Here is a 19952-nt window from a genome sequence, read left to right on the forward strand (position 1 = left end):
CTTTACATAATTCCTTGGCGTAGTTTTCATAATTGTTCTTACTAAAGCATTGTATTTTAATCATATTTCGTTTTATTTCATTAGCATTCACTAAACTTCACTTTTTGAGTGTGTTTTATATAATAGACAAGTACCAAATTAACATTCGTGTGCTTATTCCTTGTCAAAACTTATCAAAACGTCTCTCTTGACCAATCCCGAGGAATACACTAATAAGTTTCAGAAGATAATTAAATTTTAAAACAATCCAAACTATACGCCTTAAAACTTACTAGCCGCGCCACTAAACCGCGAGAAAAAAGGTTCCAATTATCTTTAGTTTCATAACGCAATTTTTTTCTCAATCCTAACCAGTTTTTTTATAGCTGTCTATTTTTATTGAAAAGAAAACATGTGACAATCGTTTTAGACTCACCCAATGCTTCCATCAACCTCCAAGCTAAAATTGTAAATTGAGTTAAAGTTCCCAGAAAGCTTTACGTGAGCAGAAGCAAGACTTGGTATGTGATTCTCAAAAGTCACAGGAACACCCATCACCGATGGATACGATACTTTTGTTTCTTTCCATGAACGGAATTTCTGTACTTGCAAGTTAAGACCACCATCTTTTTTCAGAAGTGCATCAAAGTTTTTTAATTCTAAAACGTAATAAAACTTCATCAGTATAATCTAATAAAAACTCCCATATGTAATCTACCATTGAGCTCCAAGAATTGCTAATTTTGGTTGTTAGAAAAATTAAAATAAGAAAACTGAACGATGAGAAAAGTGGACGGTCGAAAAAAATTCCAAATAATCTTAAATATCCATGCGATAATTAAAACGGTAAAGTTTTGTCAAAAAATTGAGACATATTAGTGCACAATAGTAGAGGCAAGGCCGTATCCAGGGGGGAGGGTACCCGGTTTGAACCCCCCTCCCTCCGAAATTTTTAACCGAGTCGAAAATAAGACGATAATCAGTAAAACCTAAGTAAAAATCAGTAAAATTAGTCGAAAACTGAGTCACAAATTAGTAACCCCCCCCCCCCCCGAAAAAAATCCTGGATCCGCCCTTGAGTAGAGGTTGTTCTTTTGAGCCGTTTCTTTTAAAAAAGATTTTTCTAGAAAAAAGCGCAAAGCTTCAAATTTAAAAAATTTTTGCTTTAACTATGCCTTCTAAGTCAAAGGCCAAGCCCCAATCCCTATAAAAGAGAATTTGGGAGACCACCTAAAATAAACAACTTAAATTATTTAAAATACAAACAAATTAGACAAAAGATACACAGAAGAGTATTGTCTTAAGGCTCAATGGTCAAAAACCATTATTTTCTGCAAAACTAATGTTCATGGAAAAGAGCAGCTAAAGGAGAAAAAAGCCTCAACTTTCGCTGGGCTTTATTTTTATTTCTTTCAAGTTCGAGTTAAAATGTAATTTCGTTTTGTTGTAATTCCTTTTATCGTCAGAATACTATTTGTAGTAGGTGGTTTATTATTCTTCATTCTAGACCAGTAGTTTAAGATAAGCTAAATTGACTCCGTCTATTTTCTGTTTTTTTTTTTTTTTAATAAGTGCCGAAGATGCAGTATTACCATTTAGTTCTTAAGAAGATGAACGAGGGTTACAGAGACGATGCCACCGAAGCGAGGCCTATTGTTGGCATGTTCTGGCTTATGGACATTCTTTCTATTCAATTATACAAAGACAGAGTGACAGGGGTGGTTCTGGCCTCTCTTGAATTCAGGGTAAAATTTTGACAATCCCCCCCTGTCTTCCAAAATTTATAGGCCAAATTTTAACATTCTTTTCAGTTATTAACAAAATTTACCATTTATTTAAATCGGACTTTTCTTACTTTAGCCTCTGCAAAATTCTTAATTATCTCGTCCCATTTGATTGCTTCTAATTCTTTATTTCGGTCTACTTACTTTTTAATTAAAATTTAAATTAGAATTCCCTAAATTTGGTCCGCTCACTCTTATTTTCAAGGAATGGAGATGGAGATACGGGAAAAATGAAAATTTCGGATTCAATTTACTTATACGTACTACCAACTCTGCTCTCTACTCTATTTCAATGAAAATCCAAAAATAACAAAATAATTATAACCGGGTAGATTATTTATTTGAAATTTTGCGCCCCTGAAATTTCTGCGCCAGGGGAAAGTGCCCCCTCTGTCTCCCCTAAAGCCGTCTCTGTAGAGTGACTAGTGACAGAATATTGGAGATATCACAAAAAATGGCTTTGGGGCTGGTATTTTGATCACCCTTGTATACGTGTCCCACAATATTTTTTCCATAATGAAACAAATATTTTGTCATATTAGCATAAAACACACAAACACTGCTGGTTCATCAATTTACACTAAGTTTTTTCTATTCTCTCTTCTATTCATTTTAAAAGCAATATGTTGCCACCAATCAGAACTTATCAATTTTTTTTTATTCTACTTTAGGTTGATTTTATTCTACTTTAGGTTTTTTATACTACTAAGTTGATTTCCTTCATAGAGGTTGTTAATATATGAAAAGTTATTTCGTCTCAACCCCCTTGGTTAACTTTACATTAATCTTCTTTTTTTTACTAGTTTTACCTTACTTATTAGTAGCGTAAATAAAATTAAAAAATAGTTTACTTAATTTTACTTTTATAACTACTTTCAAGAAGCAGTAATAAATTTTTTTACGCTACTAATCGGTTAGTCTTTGCTATTGCTATAGTTTTTAGCAATTACTATTCTAGGTAAAGTATACCATTGGCAGACTATAGTTAGCCGCCCCGGATAAATAACAGGAGGGCTTCAGAGGCAGCACCCCTTTATTAGGTACGGTACAGTTAATAGCCTTATATTTATTACCGGAACAGGTGAGGATGTCCCTTAAGGCCCATTCACACAGAGATTTTATAAATACCGAGATTTAGCTAGGGCTGCTTTGAGCAAATAAGAATTTTCCAAAGAATTTTTCAGTCAATAGAGAGATACTATGGAAAATTTGATTAGCTCAAGTTAGCACAAGCTAATCTCGGCATTAATAAAATTTCATTTTGAATAGGCCTTTAGACGTTTCAGGAGATGGCACTTAGCAGCATTTACTATGCTCAAATTAAGAATAAGGGGCTAAATTATTTTGCCTCTATCATCAGTAATTTTTGTTAACAGTCGAGGTGTTGTATAGCAAATGTAATGATTTTGACAGTGAAATTACTTACTTGTTGGCCAAGTTTTGTCAATACTGTCAAGAGATAAAAGCCTATGCATATTCCAAAGCATTGTTATCTGAATGAATGTGTTAGTATCTTCATCAGGATGTTTCTCAATACCCAGTTTGGTAAAAAGATTCCCGAGATCTGCGAGGGCGAAATTGATGGCCCTTGGGCGAGATTGCTTAACCGGAGGAGACATTGCCTGGTATACTTTCTGGTACAGGTCTTCTATTCCATACTTCCAAAAATGAGCCTAGAAATTGAATCAGTATAGTTTTAAGCACTGTATATAAATAATAGACAGTATGATCTTTCCGTATCTCAAATATTTTAAAAACTTGGACCGAGATGCAAGTGCTCCGGAGAACATTTAAACAACCATAAACCTAAGCGACATTCGATTTTTTCACTGGTAGAGAAGTCAGATTTCTCTTGAACTAAAAACTTGGCTTCAACGTTGCAACTTGCAACGCTAAATTTTAAAGAATGTAGTTTTAAATTAATTTATTCCAATACATTTATTTCAATGCATATATGAACATATATGAATTTATACATATATGGTATTTAGTATTTCAATATTCTTATTAGATGTTTTTAGGAATTACAAGTAGGTTTCGAAGTCTCGAGTTGGTTTCAAAGGCATTTTGAGAAACTTTATGCCAAAATACGCGTTCCAGGGCAATTGAACCGCTGATGGCAGATCAAATGAGAGGAACAATAATAGAACCCTACAATAACTCAAATTCAAAACGACCAGAAGTTACTATTAAAGAATAAAAAGGAAAGGAGAATAATTGATATGGGTGTAACACTGGATATAAATTTATATAAATGTATATACAGTGGGCTGTAATAATGCAAAAGGTACGTAAACATTGGTTTAAGAATGAAAGGAAAAACAAAGAATAAATTCACAAAGATAGTCAAGTTGAAAATAAGTTTTATTTGAACAGTGGCATAACGTGATAATGATTGAAATATGAAATTTGGCGCTTAGCATTGATATTTCAGTTCCAAAGTTTTATCAATTTTTTCTCAAAGGAAAATTATGTGGTGTGTATGAATGCCAACTTGCAGCTAAATTAAATATAGTCACTTCCCTTTTTCATTTATGGTTATTGATATTGGTTTGATTTTATTGTCTGGAATACTGAGGAGCTCGTTAAGGAGATAATTAAACACAAATTTTAAAAATTTTGCCCCTTTATTAAAAAAAAGAAATAATCAAATATTTAAACTACTAAGACTAAAATAATTACTTGCTAGTTTGTATTCCTTGACTGGCATGTCTTTCGATTTCCTTATTCATAAATTTTACTTCGGAATATGCACGTGTTCACAAAAAAGAATACGGCTCACCAAGCTTCTTTCTGCTTTCGCAATCACAAATAATACAATTTCGCACCATTTTACAGTGACTGACAAATACAAACTGACCTGCTAATGTCAGAGTAATGGGAGGAGCTGTTTGTACGCGCCGAGAATGAAGAGCCAAAAATCATCAGCTGTGATGTTACTGTTGTATTATTTATATACAGTGTTTTTAAGTAACAAGTTAATACAATACTGAAAAATGAAAAAGAGAAACCGTGGTAGCATTAAATAAGGATTTTCTTGATATTTTAACAATAAAATTTTTGTTCGAACGGGAGAGGGGTGCATAAACCTTAATATAAATTTTTTTTTATGTATATTTATTTTTTTTAATATCAAAAATATTGACGATATATACATATTGACGTGCATGTTTAAATACTTAAATTTAAAAACGTAGTTTCAGACAGTCTAACATTTTTCACATGGTAGAGGTCCAAAATCTAATTTCAAAGTAAAATGTTTTATGCAGAGAATATTTTCAAAAGTGTGTATTTAAGTACAGCCAAAAGATATTTCTAACAAGTTTCAGTATCATTTCAATATCAAGGGTCATATTTTCTAAAGCAGCTGTTTACAAAAATTGCAAATGTTAACACAGTTTTCCAAGTGTTGGGCGCTCGTAAACAGACACGCATAAAATAAAAAACCCAAAATGGGATCAAAAGCCATCTAGATAAGAAATTAGAACCAGAATTAATGTAGAGGTGAAACTTCATGGTTCTGGAAACATCAATGTACAAAAGATTAAACCAATTTTTTTTTCATTTCATGGTGGAGCAGACTCATACACTCAGGGTCAATGTTCAATCCCACAAGGTCCATTTCTCTCCCCCCCCACCAAAAATAAAAGAGCACAACCTGTTGGTGGTAGAGGGGGCCAATGAAAAAACTACCCAATGAAAAAACCTTGATTGATTAGCTGGATCTTTCATTCATACAAAAAAGATTAATTTTTGGCGAAATTCATAATACTATTGGTTAGATTTTATCTATGCACATGTAAATATTTGCAAATAAATTTTCAATAAAGGAATTTTGACTTTATGTTTATTTAAAAGGAGAACCATTGAAACAACGGAAAAATTTTGGATAGATTTTGGAAAAATTTGGATAAACACCAAAATGTATAAATTTGGCTTGCATAGGAAAAAAGAGGACGTCATTCCTAAATTCTATGTCCTAGATAGATAGGTTCATTTTAATTTTACCTGATTCGTTCTAAGGATTGACTAGTCTTATGAAAAATTTATTTGAGAGCGAGCATTTGAAGGAGAATAAAATAAGAACAACAAAAATTTTTTCAATTGAATAATATTGTGCCCCTTGCACACGTGAATAAATAAATATGCATGTCTGTGACCACGGAGGCCATCCAGGCATATTTTTTGGTGCCATCAAAGAAGGAAAGTTACAAAAAATTCGTTCAAAAAGGTTTTAAATACTGAAAAGGAAGTTAAAGGGCTCGTCAACTTTGGTTGGCACCCAAAACGTGCGTTTAGCGTGAAAAAAAAAGCGCAGTTTGCCAGCCTGTAAAATAAAGAACTTTTCTAACACTGAAATAATATTGACAGAGAGACATATCTATGTGCAAAAGCCTTATTATTGACAAAAAAAACATTTTGGTAAACAAATATTGTTACCATCTGGAAATGCTTAGGCTATTTGGTCTATTATTTTCCAGGTCCAAGCGCAAGCTGATAACATCTGTTTTTGTTCTGCAAAATGTTGACATTTAGCCCCAACTTCACAAGAAAGCTGAATCTTAACCTTGCTGAGTATAATGAAGACACTTGGTTCATTATCTTGCTAAGGATTCGTAACCAAAATTCTTGATTATAACGTTCAGGCAACAAGAAAAACGACAACAGGAAACCGATTTATTTAAATGAAAAACACTAGTTACGAATTAACCAAAAAGACGTTTACTAATAGACTATTGTTAAACTAGTTAACACACTGTTCCCTTCAAGAAAATTTATAAGGTAATCAAGGTGCTTTTAGACCAATTTTCTTCGTATTTACTTTTCATTTATGAGATTGTTGTCAGTGCAACTCTCCTGTCATACACAACCTCTCCCGCTTTTTGATGCATACTCAGTAAAAAAGAATCGAATCATCAAGGAAGCGATCTGTAATGACCATTAAATTAAAAAAATTCTTTCAAACGAGCGTAAATAAGATAATTTTACTTTCACAAAGCTGGACCTAACAATCCTTTCTTATTCAGCTCATTCTGTGTTCGACATTCCCCATCCAACACTTATTGTTTTTTTTCAAACGGCTATTATCATAATTTCTTTTCTTTTTTTAGGTCCCACGATTAGTCATGATGAATAGCATCTAGTTATTTATACTATGTCTAACAAATAGACATCTGCATTTATATCTGTAAACTTTAGCTTCAAAGCAAATCTAAGCCTATTCTAAAGCCTATTATTCAGCGTCTCGGCTACCCCCCCCCCCCCCAAAAAAGTACATTTTTAAAGCGATCAAAGCAAGTTGAGCGTAAATATATTCTAAGTTGGAAACACTTTCTTTCAAAACATACAATAAAATTTAGCTAATACTGAGACTTGGCTGACGCTAGTTCCAGCTATGCAGATTTTTCGTACAATTTTCTGATTAATTGTAAAATCCTACGAAAAATTCTAATTGGTCCAAATTAACACTAGTTAAATCCTAGTAGCAGTAAACTATCATTGTGAAAGGGCCTTGACTGGATTGGACAACGGGCATACACGCTAATTGCGCTTTTTCTCCATTTTGGAATAATAAAACCCTAGGAAAACTAACTGACATTTCAGAGAGATCATAATGTCTTATTTTGATGAGAGCTGGAGCTTGACTGGAATTCCCTTGAGTAGTTAAATATCTGTATTTTGTTTGTTATCATTTATTTGAAAGCGGCATATATTATTTATTTTTATTAGCTCTACACTTTGAGTAAAAACATGGTTCCCATTAATTAGTTAACCCTGACTTTTTTCTAATTCAAAATACGTAGTCAATAACAGAATCCTCAACTCAAAATCAGCCGAATAAGAATAGTGGAACATGAGCGACAGAATGATTTATTAACATTACTAACATCTAAATTTGTATGTCATTAGATCTAACCTTTTAGCTAAAAAAAAGCAATCCAACACAACGTCAGTGCAGATGTTAAAATACTGTTAATAGACTCGTAGGTTAGATTTCTGTCTTTTCGATATACGTCCCTTTTGTTCGTTATTTCCATTTATTTCAAAATGAGATATGACTTCTTTATTCAGGAATATTGACTCGTTCCTCGACATTTCTGAGGTGGAAATCTACATAAAATTTAACAAGTCTTCATGTTAGAACAAGAACGGCTGAAATTTTTACCTGCAATAGCATGATAATATCAGGACCCGTTTGGAATCCAATTCTGTAGGATTGTGCAAGTGGCACTGTTTGGTACCCGCTCATCCATGTTGGTATGTGAAGAAGATAGCCAGCATTTAGACTATTTGACCAACTTCCTCTGTGCTTTGAGCTTGAATAATAGTTGTTATAATCTGATGGTTTCATGAAATTATTGGCGGCCTTGGCTTTATTTATCCTGAAAGGAAAAATATACACTTGTCAGCTGAAAGGTTCACTCATTATTATTGTCGATAGACCCCGGTGCCGCGCCGATAAGGAAAGGCCGGTGGCAGTGGATCCAAAAATAGCAGCGGTGGCGTGCCGCCGGTGCGCCGCGGATGATTTATTTGTGCCGCCGCCGGTGAGATGTAGGCGGCGCGTCGATGGTGCGATCAATTTTGACCACAAATATTAATGTTTTCATTAGTCTTTTTCATATCCAACCTTGAATTTACAACAGATTCGGGCCTAATCATGAGTTAAAAACTTCGCAAGTCGCTGGCTGGACGCTGGTCTTCTTCATTATTCATCAAGAGAAGTAGAAATCTGGTAGAAATGAAATAACTTTGGCGTTTCAGAACCCTTGCATAATAGTTGAAATAATAAATAATAGATTCACCGTGGCATTCAATAAGATCCAAGGAGTCTAATTAAAAGGGAGCACAAACAGAAGCCAAATTAGACCAGCAGCCTATGTGAAATCCAAAAATACCCAAAACAATGAGTAAGTCCCAATGAAGGGCCCTGGGTCTATCAAAATATTTCTATGGTTTCCTAGGGAATTTCATTTCTTCCGTCTCTGCTTTAAATAAAAAAAAATCATTAGCTTTTTGGCATCCCTGCTTTCAATTAAAAAAAAATGAGGTATTTTCATTTAAAAATGATAGCACCATATCCCCCTTTATAGGCAATAACATACAGTTTTTTTTGTATAAATCATATTTTTAGGGTCACTTCCATTTCAATCTTATATTCCCCAACCTTGTATATAGTCTATAGCCAAATTTTGTCTCAATAGAAGTTTTTTTGGGGGGGGAGGGAGGATAAAAACTTTTCAAAAAGAGGATTTTATTTTCTTTAATCTATCAGGCGATCAATAATTGTGTATTAAACATTATAAAAATGTATATAGAAATAGCAAAAAAAAAATTCTACAAACTTACGATTCAGCTGTCTCAACAATCTGTTGACTATCAATTTCAAAATCCAACTGAACCTGTATAGTGTATGTGTTTCGTTCAACATAATAAAATTCTTGACTACGAATGATGTAAGAATTTTATAGCAATTGGAAAACTGCATTCGAAATGGTTTAATTCCCATCAAAAGTTCGTGGTAACGAACTGTAAGTAAGGTTGACCCGACTCTATAGTAACCGACACTCTAAAAAATATATACCAATCATAATACCAAGCGATAAATCAAAAGAATCAGATTTTTATAGTAATTTTAAATATATAAATTTTATCAATTTTAGTGTTTCCCATGAAAAGTTACGAGCCTGAGAATATTTACCTTATTTCGAGAAAGGGGATAAGCACCCCCTTAAAGTCATATAATCTTAATGAAAATCTCACCATCAGATTCAGCGTATCAAATAACTCTATTGTAGAGAGTTAAAGTTCCTATATGCTAATATGTGGAATTTTGAATTTTTTTTTTCTGCCAGAAGAAAGATCACGGATGTGTTTTTATTTCTTTGTTTTTTTTTTCTTCCCAGGGGTGATTGTATCGACCCTGTGGCCCTAAAATATCGCAAGAAGGCTCATTTGAATGGAAATCAGAAGTTCCAGTGCCCTTTTTAAGTGACCAAGAAATTGGAGGATCACTAGGCCCCCTCCCACACCCATTTTTCCCAAAGTTACCGGATCAAAAGTTTGAGATAGCTATTTTGGTCAGCATAGTCAAAAACTCTAATAGCTTTGTCTTTAGGTGTACAATGACCCGCTACAATCCCCGGGGTAAGGGATGCAAGTTGTGAAGTTTGCCCATTGTTTACATATAGTATTTATTATTGGGAAGTATACAGCCATTTTTTTTTAGTGGGGCTGTGCTTGGGGTGGATTTCTAAGGGGAGAACCTTCCTTTAAGAGGGAAATTTCTGATGAGCGAATAGTCTAAGGGAAATGTTTCACTGGGAGGTTTTGAAAGAATCACTATACGAAATTCTTTTTAACTGTCTTACATTCTGTTTGCCAAATTTTGTATATGAAGATGTTCCAGGGGAATTATCCGGGGGCTTTTTTCCACGCATTTTGTTTTCTGGGAAATAATTTCCACGGAAAGGAGCATTCCTGGAGTGATCGAGAAACCGATGAGAGATGAAAGTCTTATTCCAATGAAACAATGCTAAGAAGAATTTTTCAGGGTGAATCGTCCACAAGCAGTTTTACAGAGAGGGGGGATTCTCAGCGAGGAAGGAAATGTCTGGAGAAAAATTGACGAGGGGTGGGGGTGCACTTTACGCTGGATGAAATTTCCATGGAGATCTCCGTGAGGGGGATGGGTATATTTCATAGAGGGTGAGCCAGATTTAGCGGTACTATTTGAAAAACGAACAAAATTATGCCATTTATGAAGGGTTGGTCCATCCTCGATACCTTATTCTTTACGCAAAAGTTTGACTATTTTCTAAAATTGAAACACATGGGCTGCTTAATTAGAATAGGAAGCTTAAAAGTGCTAACAGTTTTAGCGTAAAGAGCAAGGTATTGAGGAGGGGACGACCCTTCATATCCGGAATAAATCTTCAAAAATTAATATACAAATGTGTTTTAATTCTTCATGCATGGTGAGCCAAAATCGAAACTGCATTAGTTGAAAAACGTTCAAAATTAAATAAAAGACAAGTTTTTTAACTGAAAATAAGGAGCAACATTTAAAACTTAAAACGAACAGCAATTATTCCGTATATGAAAGGGGCTCTCCCCTCCTCAACGCCTCCCTCTGTACGCTAAAGTTTGACTCTTTCACAACTCTACTTTGCATAATAATAGAAAAAAAGTAGCGTAAAGAGCGAGATGTTAAGGAGAGGACAGCCCCTTTCCTATACGGGATAATTGCTGTTTGTTTTAGGTTTTAATGTCGCTCCATACTTTCAGTTATAAAAATTAACTGTCTGGTTTATATGCAAAGTAACACAAGAGACGAGAATTAACGAACAAGAGGGTAGTGAAGAATTATAGTATACAGAGTGATATTTGGCAGGGATACTCACTAGTGGTAAATCAATAGGGGCGGCACCGTGATTGGGGGATTTTAGGGTATTCAGGGAACCATATTTTTTTTGGGGTGAACCATAAATTTTAGGGGATATCCCCCCGAAAATTCATGGATAGTGCAAGCCCTGCTGTATTTCTAATCAGGAAAATCGAAATATTTAACCACACGAGAAAATTAAAAGCTCCGACTTTGCGGTTAACGCAATAAAGAATTGCCGCAAAATTAATTCAAAGTCAGCGAAACGCCACCACCTCTGTCGGCGGCGGCGTACGTACAGCGGGCCAGTGGCATTGCGATACTTTAGCGGTGGTTAAGCGGACCTCTCGTTCGCGGCGTTTGGTTGATGCGCCGGCGTGGCGACAGTGTCTAGTGTCTAAAGCTCGTATTTGTCATTTTCACCCCTCTGAGAACGCTACAAAAACCAATCGATAAGCCGTTCTCAAAGGAAGGATCAGCAGGGCAGTACATGTCAGGAGGAACAAGGCATGATTGAACATGAATATAATAATAATAATAATAATAATAATAATAATAATAATAATAATAATAATAATAATAATAATAATAGTAATAATAATAATAATAAGAATCCACCTTCTGTCCCAAAAGCGTATCCTGGTCCTGCTGTTATCACAGCAGGACCAGGATACGCTTTTGGGACAGAAGGAGGATTCTTATTATTATTATTATTATTAGAATCAGGTTCTGTCGAAAGGATTGGGATTTTCGATAGCCCCTTCGAAAATACCTTCTAGTGAAATTGTCGCGAACACACATGGGGCATTTCATGACTCTCGTGCGGATATTGGAGAGATTGCTGAGGTTAGAGCACAATTTATTGAAACTTTGTTGGATTCGCCTTCTGTTAATAATCCAAATTAAAAAGATTTTAGTAAAAATGAACACTTGAAAAATGTTAAAAATGAACAATGAGAAACCTTTAATAGCTATTATCAGACGAGTCAGTTTTCAACTACAGTTTGAAATTTCCTGAACTCTTTTTCTAGACTTTGGTTGTTTGACTAGGATGCAAAACTGATCAAGTACTCTATAAATCAAGCATTACAGAACACTGAGGAAAAAATACATTCGAGTTTGTTTAGAGCACAGTCAAGCTATGGTTTGAATTCACTGACAACCGTTGATATCTGCTATCTATTCAGGGTTGATTTTGTTCATAAAAACTATCACCGCAGACAATAGACCAGAGATTCTGGTATTTTGATAAATCAGCTTAATACTTAACTTCATTAAAAAATTCATGATTTTTTTACTATTTATTTCCCAAAATTTTGTTTTGGCAAAATTGTTCATTTTCACGGGGGATCATTCATTTCTGTTTAGAATTGTATGAATACAATCAAAAGCAAATTGACTTTGACTAATTGCAAAATTGATTATTTTGGTTTGTGAACGATTTTGTTATTTAGATCCATAACAGTACTTAATGTATGGGTACTTACAACTCTGAATACTGAACTTGATATTCCGGTATTTCAGCTATAGTTCCGACCAATGATGAAGCAAATGCAGCAACTTGGTTGTTTTTTTCAAACCATGAATTCCACGCAACCTTCTGCCATGTTGCATAGGGAGCATTACTATTAAGAAGAATTGCTAAGGCTGCCATTCGAACTTCTGGATTTTCAGAACGGTTGTCATAAAGGGCATTTACAATTGCCACGACCTGAAAATTATTACACGTAAACGAATAGTAAAACTTCCAATAAAGCTCCCTCATTTGTTTTGTCCCTCCACAAGGAGACAAAGAAAAAGTATTAGACAATCGGCGTGTTTCAGGATATTAGGAAAGAGTAAGTAGACTGCAAGTATGATGTTTACGGAGAGGGATAAGAGTGCCAAAATATTTTTGTCTTCTAAATATGGGTTCATCTGAAAATGACCGTAAATTTCTTCTTATGAGCTTGAAAATTATATATGTAAGCAATTAGGTCAAAGGGGTTTTGTGACTGTGCTCGAGAAACTATTTTTAAACGTGTTGCAGAATCATTTGGAACGGTTTTTCTAAAGGGCTTATTTGATCAGAACCATTTGCTTTCTCCTTCAATTAATGAAAAATCTGTATAGAACTAAGTAAGAGACTAACAGCAAATTTGGTATTTCTTATGAGCCTGGTACCACCAATTATATTGTCCGAGATAGGGCTACCTAAAGAGAGAGCATGTGTCTTCAATACAATACAAATTGCCAATCGTCAACACATAGGCTTTAAATAGGAAAATAAATGGCTCCTTTGAACTTGGATGGGTAGTTCGCTCGAAACTTTAAATTATCGATCTCTCGGTCAATGTCTTGGCAAATGAAAACCGAACTTCAAAACAAGCATTGCTTTTAATAAACACCAATGGCTTCCAAACGGGTTGGAGGGCGTGAGAGGGGTACGAATCACCACTCTTATTTGTAAAAATTGATTCGCCTTGCGATATTATTATTCTTTTTTGTTGAGTTATTGGTTATGATTGATAAAAAATGTTCCAATTTTTTTTTTAGTTTGAAGAATTATATGACTTTCTTTCTGATCGCCTTGGCTTTAATATGGCTCTTTACTCTTCTTGAAAAACCTTTTTTTTAATTTTTTCATTCAATTTATTAGCAAAATTTTCTTTAAAATCTGAATATGATTAATTTATCTATAGAGCTTAAAATAAAGTTTCAATGATAAGTTTTAAATAAGTCGAAAAAGAAACATTTAGTTGAATAAAAAAAAGTATAACTTACCCTTTCTCTATCCAAGTACCCGTAGCGGTGTAAAGCAAGGACAGCACGAGAGCGAACTGAGGGAGAGGAATCAGCAACTCCACGAACATATGGAAGAAGAAGAGGGAACATGTCACTTGTTCCCAAAGTTCCAGCAACTGTTAAATACGCCATAGTCTCAAATTTGGTAGATGCTCCATTAAGAAGTCCCTGAATTCAAAAATGTATTTATTATCAGTGTGTCTGTTTGATTAAAAAGCTGGTATTGGATAATTAGTGGGAAAATTGAGCAAGACTTAATATCAAATCTTATTAATGCTACTACAAAGCATTTAGTTAACAAAAATTGACCACTTCTATGTCCCTAGTTATTTTGATAGACATATGTTCACACAAGTCTGCGGGGGGGGGAGGGTGAAACGCAAAAAAGAGTTACCACTCGAATTTTGTCAACATTCTCTTAGTTTTCTTGGAAAAGGGCCCTTGAGATCAATTTTAGTGGAATAATTGGAAGAATTCTCTTTGTGTCATCCCATATGTATAAATGTATTTATAGTTCCTCGTCCTTTGATCCTTACTTGAACAAGTAACTTGACGTTCGATGAGTGACATTAATCTGAAGTCCTCATCATTAAATTGACGGTTATCCAGCAATTTCAAACTTCATTTTCTATTTTTGTATTTAAACTCTATTTCAAATTACATTCCTTTGACGGTAGAATACGAAATCCTATATCCACAGCATGCTATTTAATTTAAAATTATATATTTAAATTAAATAAAAAAATATGTTTTTTCAACTGAAAGTAAGGAGCAACATTAAAAGTAAAAACGAACAGAAATTATTACCTATATGAAGGGGGTGCTCCTCCTCAACACCTCGCGCTTTATGCTGAAGTTCTTTAGTACTTTAAAAAAAAAGCTTCTTATTGTTCTAATTAAATGAATATAGTGTTTCAGGAGTCATTCTTAAAGGATTGGGACAGAATTCAAACTTTATCGTAAAGAACGAGGTGTTGTGGAGGAGTAACCCCCTCATATTTGTAATAATCAATTTTTAATTAAAAGGTTTTTGCCCGAGAATTAGCTTTGTCTCCGTAAGTTTTACAAAATCTTGTTTTCTTTGTATATTTTTGGTATATATCCTCTGGTATATATATTTTTGCTTGCATTCCTAAGCAAGTCTTAGTTCAGCGATTGTGCATTATTTTCATTGTTAGTTTAACTAATCATTGCGACAGTTACTGTAATGTGACAGTTCCAAAGCGTTTTTCTAATTCAGTCATCGATGCCTTGTGGTGCAACTACTTATTAATTCCACAAGAGTAATGCTTAACCAGTAAATCTGGTTTTCGGAAAAGACATAAATAAAATCAAGGAAAAAAATTTAACCATATTTTGGGTCAAAAACTAGAAAAAAAGATCCGTTTTGATTTAAGTATAAATATACACAGGAGCTATAAAATGAAACCAAAATTTTTCCCGTTATCAATAGTTTTCGTAATAATTTTTGAAGGTTCGACAAAAGCAGAACGTTAAAATTTGGCAAAATAACATGTACAAAATATTGAAAATCTACTGGATTATATAAAACTTATTTTTCAATAGACTTTGCTATAGACCGTTTCAAAAGACCTCATTGTGTTCACAAATTGAGAGGACGTTCCAGCATCAGAGACAAAATGAAAATTTCTTGGGTCAAGAACTGCGTTTGTCACTACAGTCAAAATCAGACTTACTGTTATATAATCCACGAACTCCTTGTAAACTGCGTCATCAGGGCTACAAAATCGTCCATATGTCCTTGTAGGGAAACGAATATCACTAAGTCTATGCTCTGCACAAGCATGGAACAATAGCTCGGCTATGCCCATTAGGGAAGTTGTATGTAGGTGAGGATCCTTTTCATATTTTCCAGAAAATTTGACCAGGTCCTTTTAATAGAAAAATGTTAATTATTCTTTCTTTTACGAAAAAGAAGCTTTTAGAATTAACATTGTTATTTATATCTAACCCACAAGTGCAGAACAACATACCTGGCGGGTGAAAAATTAATCGATAAACACAACTTTAGTCTAGCCCAAATATCCCGATTGTACGTATAGTACGTATGTAAGTAGGTATTCTACAAATGATGTTTGATTTTGAATAAACTTAGAGTTTAAGGACTTATAAGCTTAAAAATTGAATTTTAGTCATTAAAAAGTGTTAAAATTACATTGTGACTGTCCTAAATTAATACACAGTAAGTAAGTATTCTAAGAAATTAGAGTTCATAAGCTTAAAAATTAAATTTTAGTTGTTGGAACCCTTGGTCCCAGTTTTGTCAGATAAATGTCCCTCCCAGATTCATTTCTTTGGGCCCCTTCATTATTTTTCTTCTTTAAATAATAAATATTAATTTTCCTATTATTTTCTTTTACACCATTTGGGGTCCTCTTAACTGCGTACGTGCTTAAAAGACCACGAGGGAAAAATTGCGCAGTTAGGGAGATTGGCCAGTATATTAGGAGCCCTGGGATTGGCTGGAAAGAGTTTTTACCACCCCTAGTAACCCCACCGCATGCTGCGGCTAGCCCAAGTACATTTTTTAGTTAGTTCATTTTGTACGCGTGACTGTGAAATATAGTAAGCCTTTTTTATGTACTCTTTTTAACTTTTCAGCTTAGGGCGAATCTAAAAGAGTTAATTAGAAATCTTATCGGTACACTTTGGCTTTAAATGTGGCCATAGACCATCCGATCACGTTAGTATAAAGGAACCGTTGGAGTAACCACGGAAATCCCACTAATTTGGGGCCAAAGAAGGATCGTCCCCCTCCAGTAAGTGGCATAGCAATTCTTTGCGCCATTTTTGCCTTTAAAAGTGGTGACCCCGCACAAAGAACCTCCAATAAGTGCTGGCAGCAAGTTAAGGTCCTATCAGTAAATCTAATAATTGAAAGAATTCCGCGATTTCGAAGAGACAGGGTAATTTAGCCTACAAAAGTAGCCTATTGTAGTTACAGAGGCTATATATAAAAATTGTAAGGAGAAAATTTTTATCCGAGCTGTGCCTAGTCGGATAATAATAGGAATAAAATTTAATAATCAATAAATCACGCGAACAATTAACTTGGGAGACAAGGGAGGCTGAGCCCCCCACATAGAATCTAAAAATTCTAAGAAAATTTTTCACATAAGGAGAAAAAGATATATTGATATAAGCATTTTCATTTGAGCAAAACACCTTAAATAAACTTTAAAATAATGGCAGACCAACTAAGAATGAAGACAAGATCTACCGTGGTAAAACAAAAATTGGATTCGGACACACAATTATATGCGACCCCCGCTGGAAATACCCTAAGAAAAAAGCCATCAGATAGAACCACATATCACTCAACAGGTGAAATAGACATTTCTGAGACGTGTGAAGAGGATATTTTGAAACCAAAATCAGCAATAGAGCGATCCCCGGTACGAACCAGAGAAGCAAAGAAAAGTCTAAAACAAGTGCAGGAAGAATTACTTGCAAATAGAAAAATGCAAACAAAAGAAACAATTGCGATAATACATGAGAAAAATTATCACATGAAAGACCGGGTAGAACAAAGTAATCTCACCCTTCAAAGAGCGCACAACAAGTAGGAGATCTGTAAGAAGAAAATAAATTTATGCAACGATTGAACTCCGAAAACGGGTTAAGAGAATATAATAACAGTGAAGATAAGAATGTGTACAATGACAAGAGTAGTAGAATCTCAATTTCCAGTAAGAGCTCGCGACGGAGTACTCAAGTATATACAACGCAACAAATATTAAATTTCATGGAGAAAGAAAGAGAGAAAGATAGACGAGAAAGAGAAAAAAGGAAGAGGCTGATAGGATAGCCAGAGAAAAAAAGGAAGAGGCAGACAGAGAGGAAAGAAAATACATAATGGAAATGATTGCAGGGAGAAATTACCAAGAGCCTCAGAAATCGTCTACAATAGAGATAATGCAGGCAGTAAACCTTCAACCAATGAAAGAATATGAAGATGTACATCTATACATACACAATTTTGAAAAAACGGCAAAATTAAGCGGAATACCGAGAGAAAATTGGGTGACAAGAATACAACCCCTCCTTAACTACAAATCACAACTTGCATATAAAGCATTACCAATGGAATACTCAAAAGATTTTGAAAGGCTAAAACAAGCCATTTTTGAAAAATTTCAACTCTCCCCCGATCACTTTCAAAGAAGATTTAGAAGCGAAAGAAAACGAGACAAAGAAACATATAAAGAATTCGGGTACAAATTGAAAGATATGTGTTTAAAATGGCTAGAGTAAGAAAATTATAGAATGTATGAAGACCCGGAAGAGATAAAAGAAAAATGACGGAAGTGGTAAATAAAACAGTAATGGAACAATTTTTAGAAAATACCCACAGAGAATTGAAAATATATTTGAAAGAAAAGAACCCAAAAACAAGCGAAGAAATGGCGGAAATGGCAAATAGGTGGACCGAAATAAGAGAGGAATTTGAGGAGACAGACATATAGTATAAAAGGCCAAAATGAAACACAAGTACAGGCCAAAATGAAACACCGATTGTACCAGAGAAAAAGGAAACAAAATTTATTGTACGCGCTTTTCCTCGGAAAGTTCGAGAGATTTTAGTAGAATATGAAAAACCAAATGTCGGAGTTCAATTCCCATTTGATGACGAATTATTTGTTTTGGCGGTAAGAATAAAGAAGGTTAAAAGAGAGAAAAAAGATATTAAACGGAGATACAATGAAGAAATGCAGTCAAGGATGGACACTGAAGTCCAATTCAGATTTCATGACGATTTATTTAATGCTACTACAAAACAAAATAAGACTAAAAGAGAAAAAAAAAAGATTTAACGGACCTACAATGAAGTTAGGCAGTTAAAGATAATGGACACCGGAGTCTAAATCAGTTTTTGCGATGATTTATTATTTTGCGCGAATAACAGAATTGAGAAAAGTAGAAACGAAAAGCGGAATGCAAAGAAGAGACAAAATTGGGGGATTCAGCCTGTAGTGGCGAAATTATCTGGGCTGTGCCTAGCTAAAATAAGTAATAGGGAGAAAAATAAAAAAAATGTTGGATGGGCTGGGCCTTGAAAACATAAATAATCCGGGGAAAAAGAGGTCAAAAACCAATGTGGAATACACGACGCTGGTTACAAATAAGAGCTTACTGACCGACAACGGGATGGGGGAAATTTGTGAAAGATTTTATGTCAAGTTGGATTGAAAAACAGTGGACAGGAATTTAAGATTTGTATGATCAACTCAACAGTGGGTTTGTTCCTCTATGAGGGGGAGGAATCCCGTGGGGAATATCCTCTGCGGGAAGTTGCGAAAGATAGTTCTTTTCCTCAACGCACAACTGGCGGACAAGTTGTGATCCCTTTACCGAGATTTTGCCTTTCTGATCTGGAGTCCTTGGGGGATACTCTCTCCCAGTCACTTCATACTTCACCCAAACCGTTGTCCAGCAACCCTAGTCGTAGCTGTTATTCTTCATGGGAACCGACAATTATTTTCGGCAACTTATATTCAGTGCGAGATGTATCCAAATTTCATTTCAATTAGCATCAACGTATATTCTTCAGTTAATTATCCCAGGGGAGGGAAACCAGAAACAAGCGATTCATGGTTCGCTCAGATTTTTACTTCATTTTCCTGAACCCTTACCGTTTTCAAAGGCCTGTGTATTTTCGGCCTTAGAATATTTAAATTATGCCAAGGGGCAATTTGATTTTTTATCCAGATTTGGGGTTGTTTCCACAGATGGAAATTAAGAGGCTAGTGCAGCCAATTTTTCACGATGGCTGGCATCATCGAAAGTGCCAGAAACTGATTCTCTGCTCCTCTCAAATGTAAATTCGTGAGAGCGAGAAAATTTCTTGTTTTTGATTTGTGCTGTGCATAATGCGCATGTTAGACGATCTAGACCATGGTGGTCCTACAATGGAGACGTGTCGAGGACGACGGATCCAGAGCCAAGCAGAGGAAGCACAGGCATTGGTAGAAGAGAAGATACAAGTCTAATGATTTTGA

The 19952-nt window shown here is 34.7% G+C and overlaps 1 protein-coding gene across 1 annotated transcript in view; it reads right to left on the reverse strand.

The window, feature by feature from the left end:
• Nucleotides 1-19952, reverse strand: part of LOC148946104 (vitellogenin-like) — a 190815-nt gene that overhangs the window by 100487 nt on the left and 70376 nt on the right. Inside the window, exons 9-14 of the mRNA XM_089097610.1 lie at nt 15630-15824; nt 13912-14100; nt 12636-12859; nt 7930-8146; nt 3190-3436; nt 416-638 (exon numbers count right to left, since the gene is read on the reverse strand). Of these exons, the coding sequence (XP_088953736.1) occupies nt 416-638; nt 3190-3436; nt 7930-8146; nt 12636-12859; nt 13912-14100; nt 15630-15824 (1295 nt within the window). The remainder of the gene's footprint in view (nt 1-415; nt 639-3189; nt 3437-7929; nt 8147-12635; nt 12860-13911; nt 14101-15629; nt 15825-19952) is intronic.

This window comes from Artemia sp. Qi Xiang Cuo, chromosome 12, assembly GCF_049724085.1.
Source record: "Artemia sp. Qi Xiang Cuo chromosome 12, ASM4972408v1, whole genome shotgun sequence".
NCBI lineage: Eukaryota > Metazoa > Arthropoda > Branchiopoda > Anostraca > Artemiidae > Artemia > Artemia sp. Qi Xiang Cuo.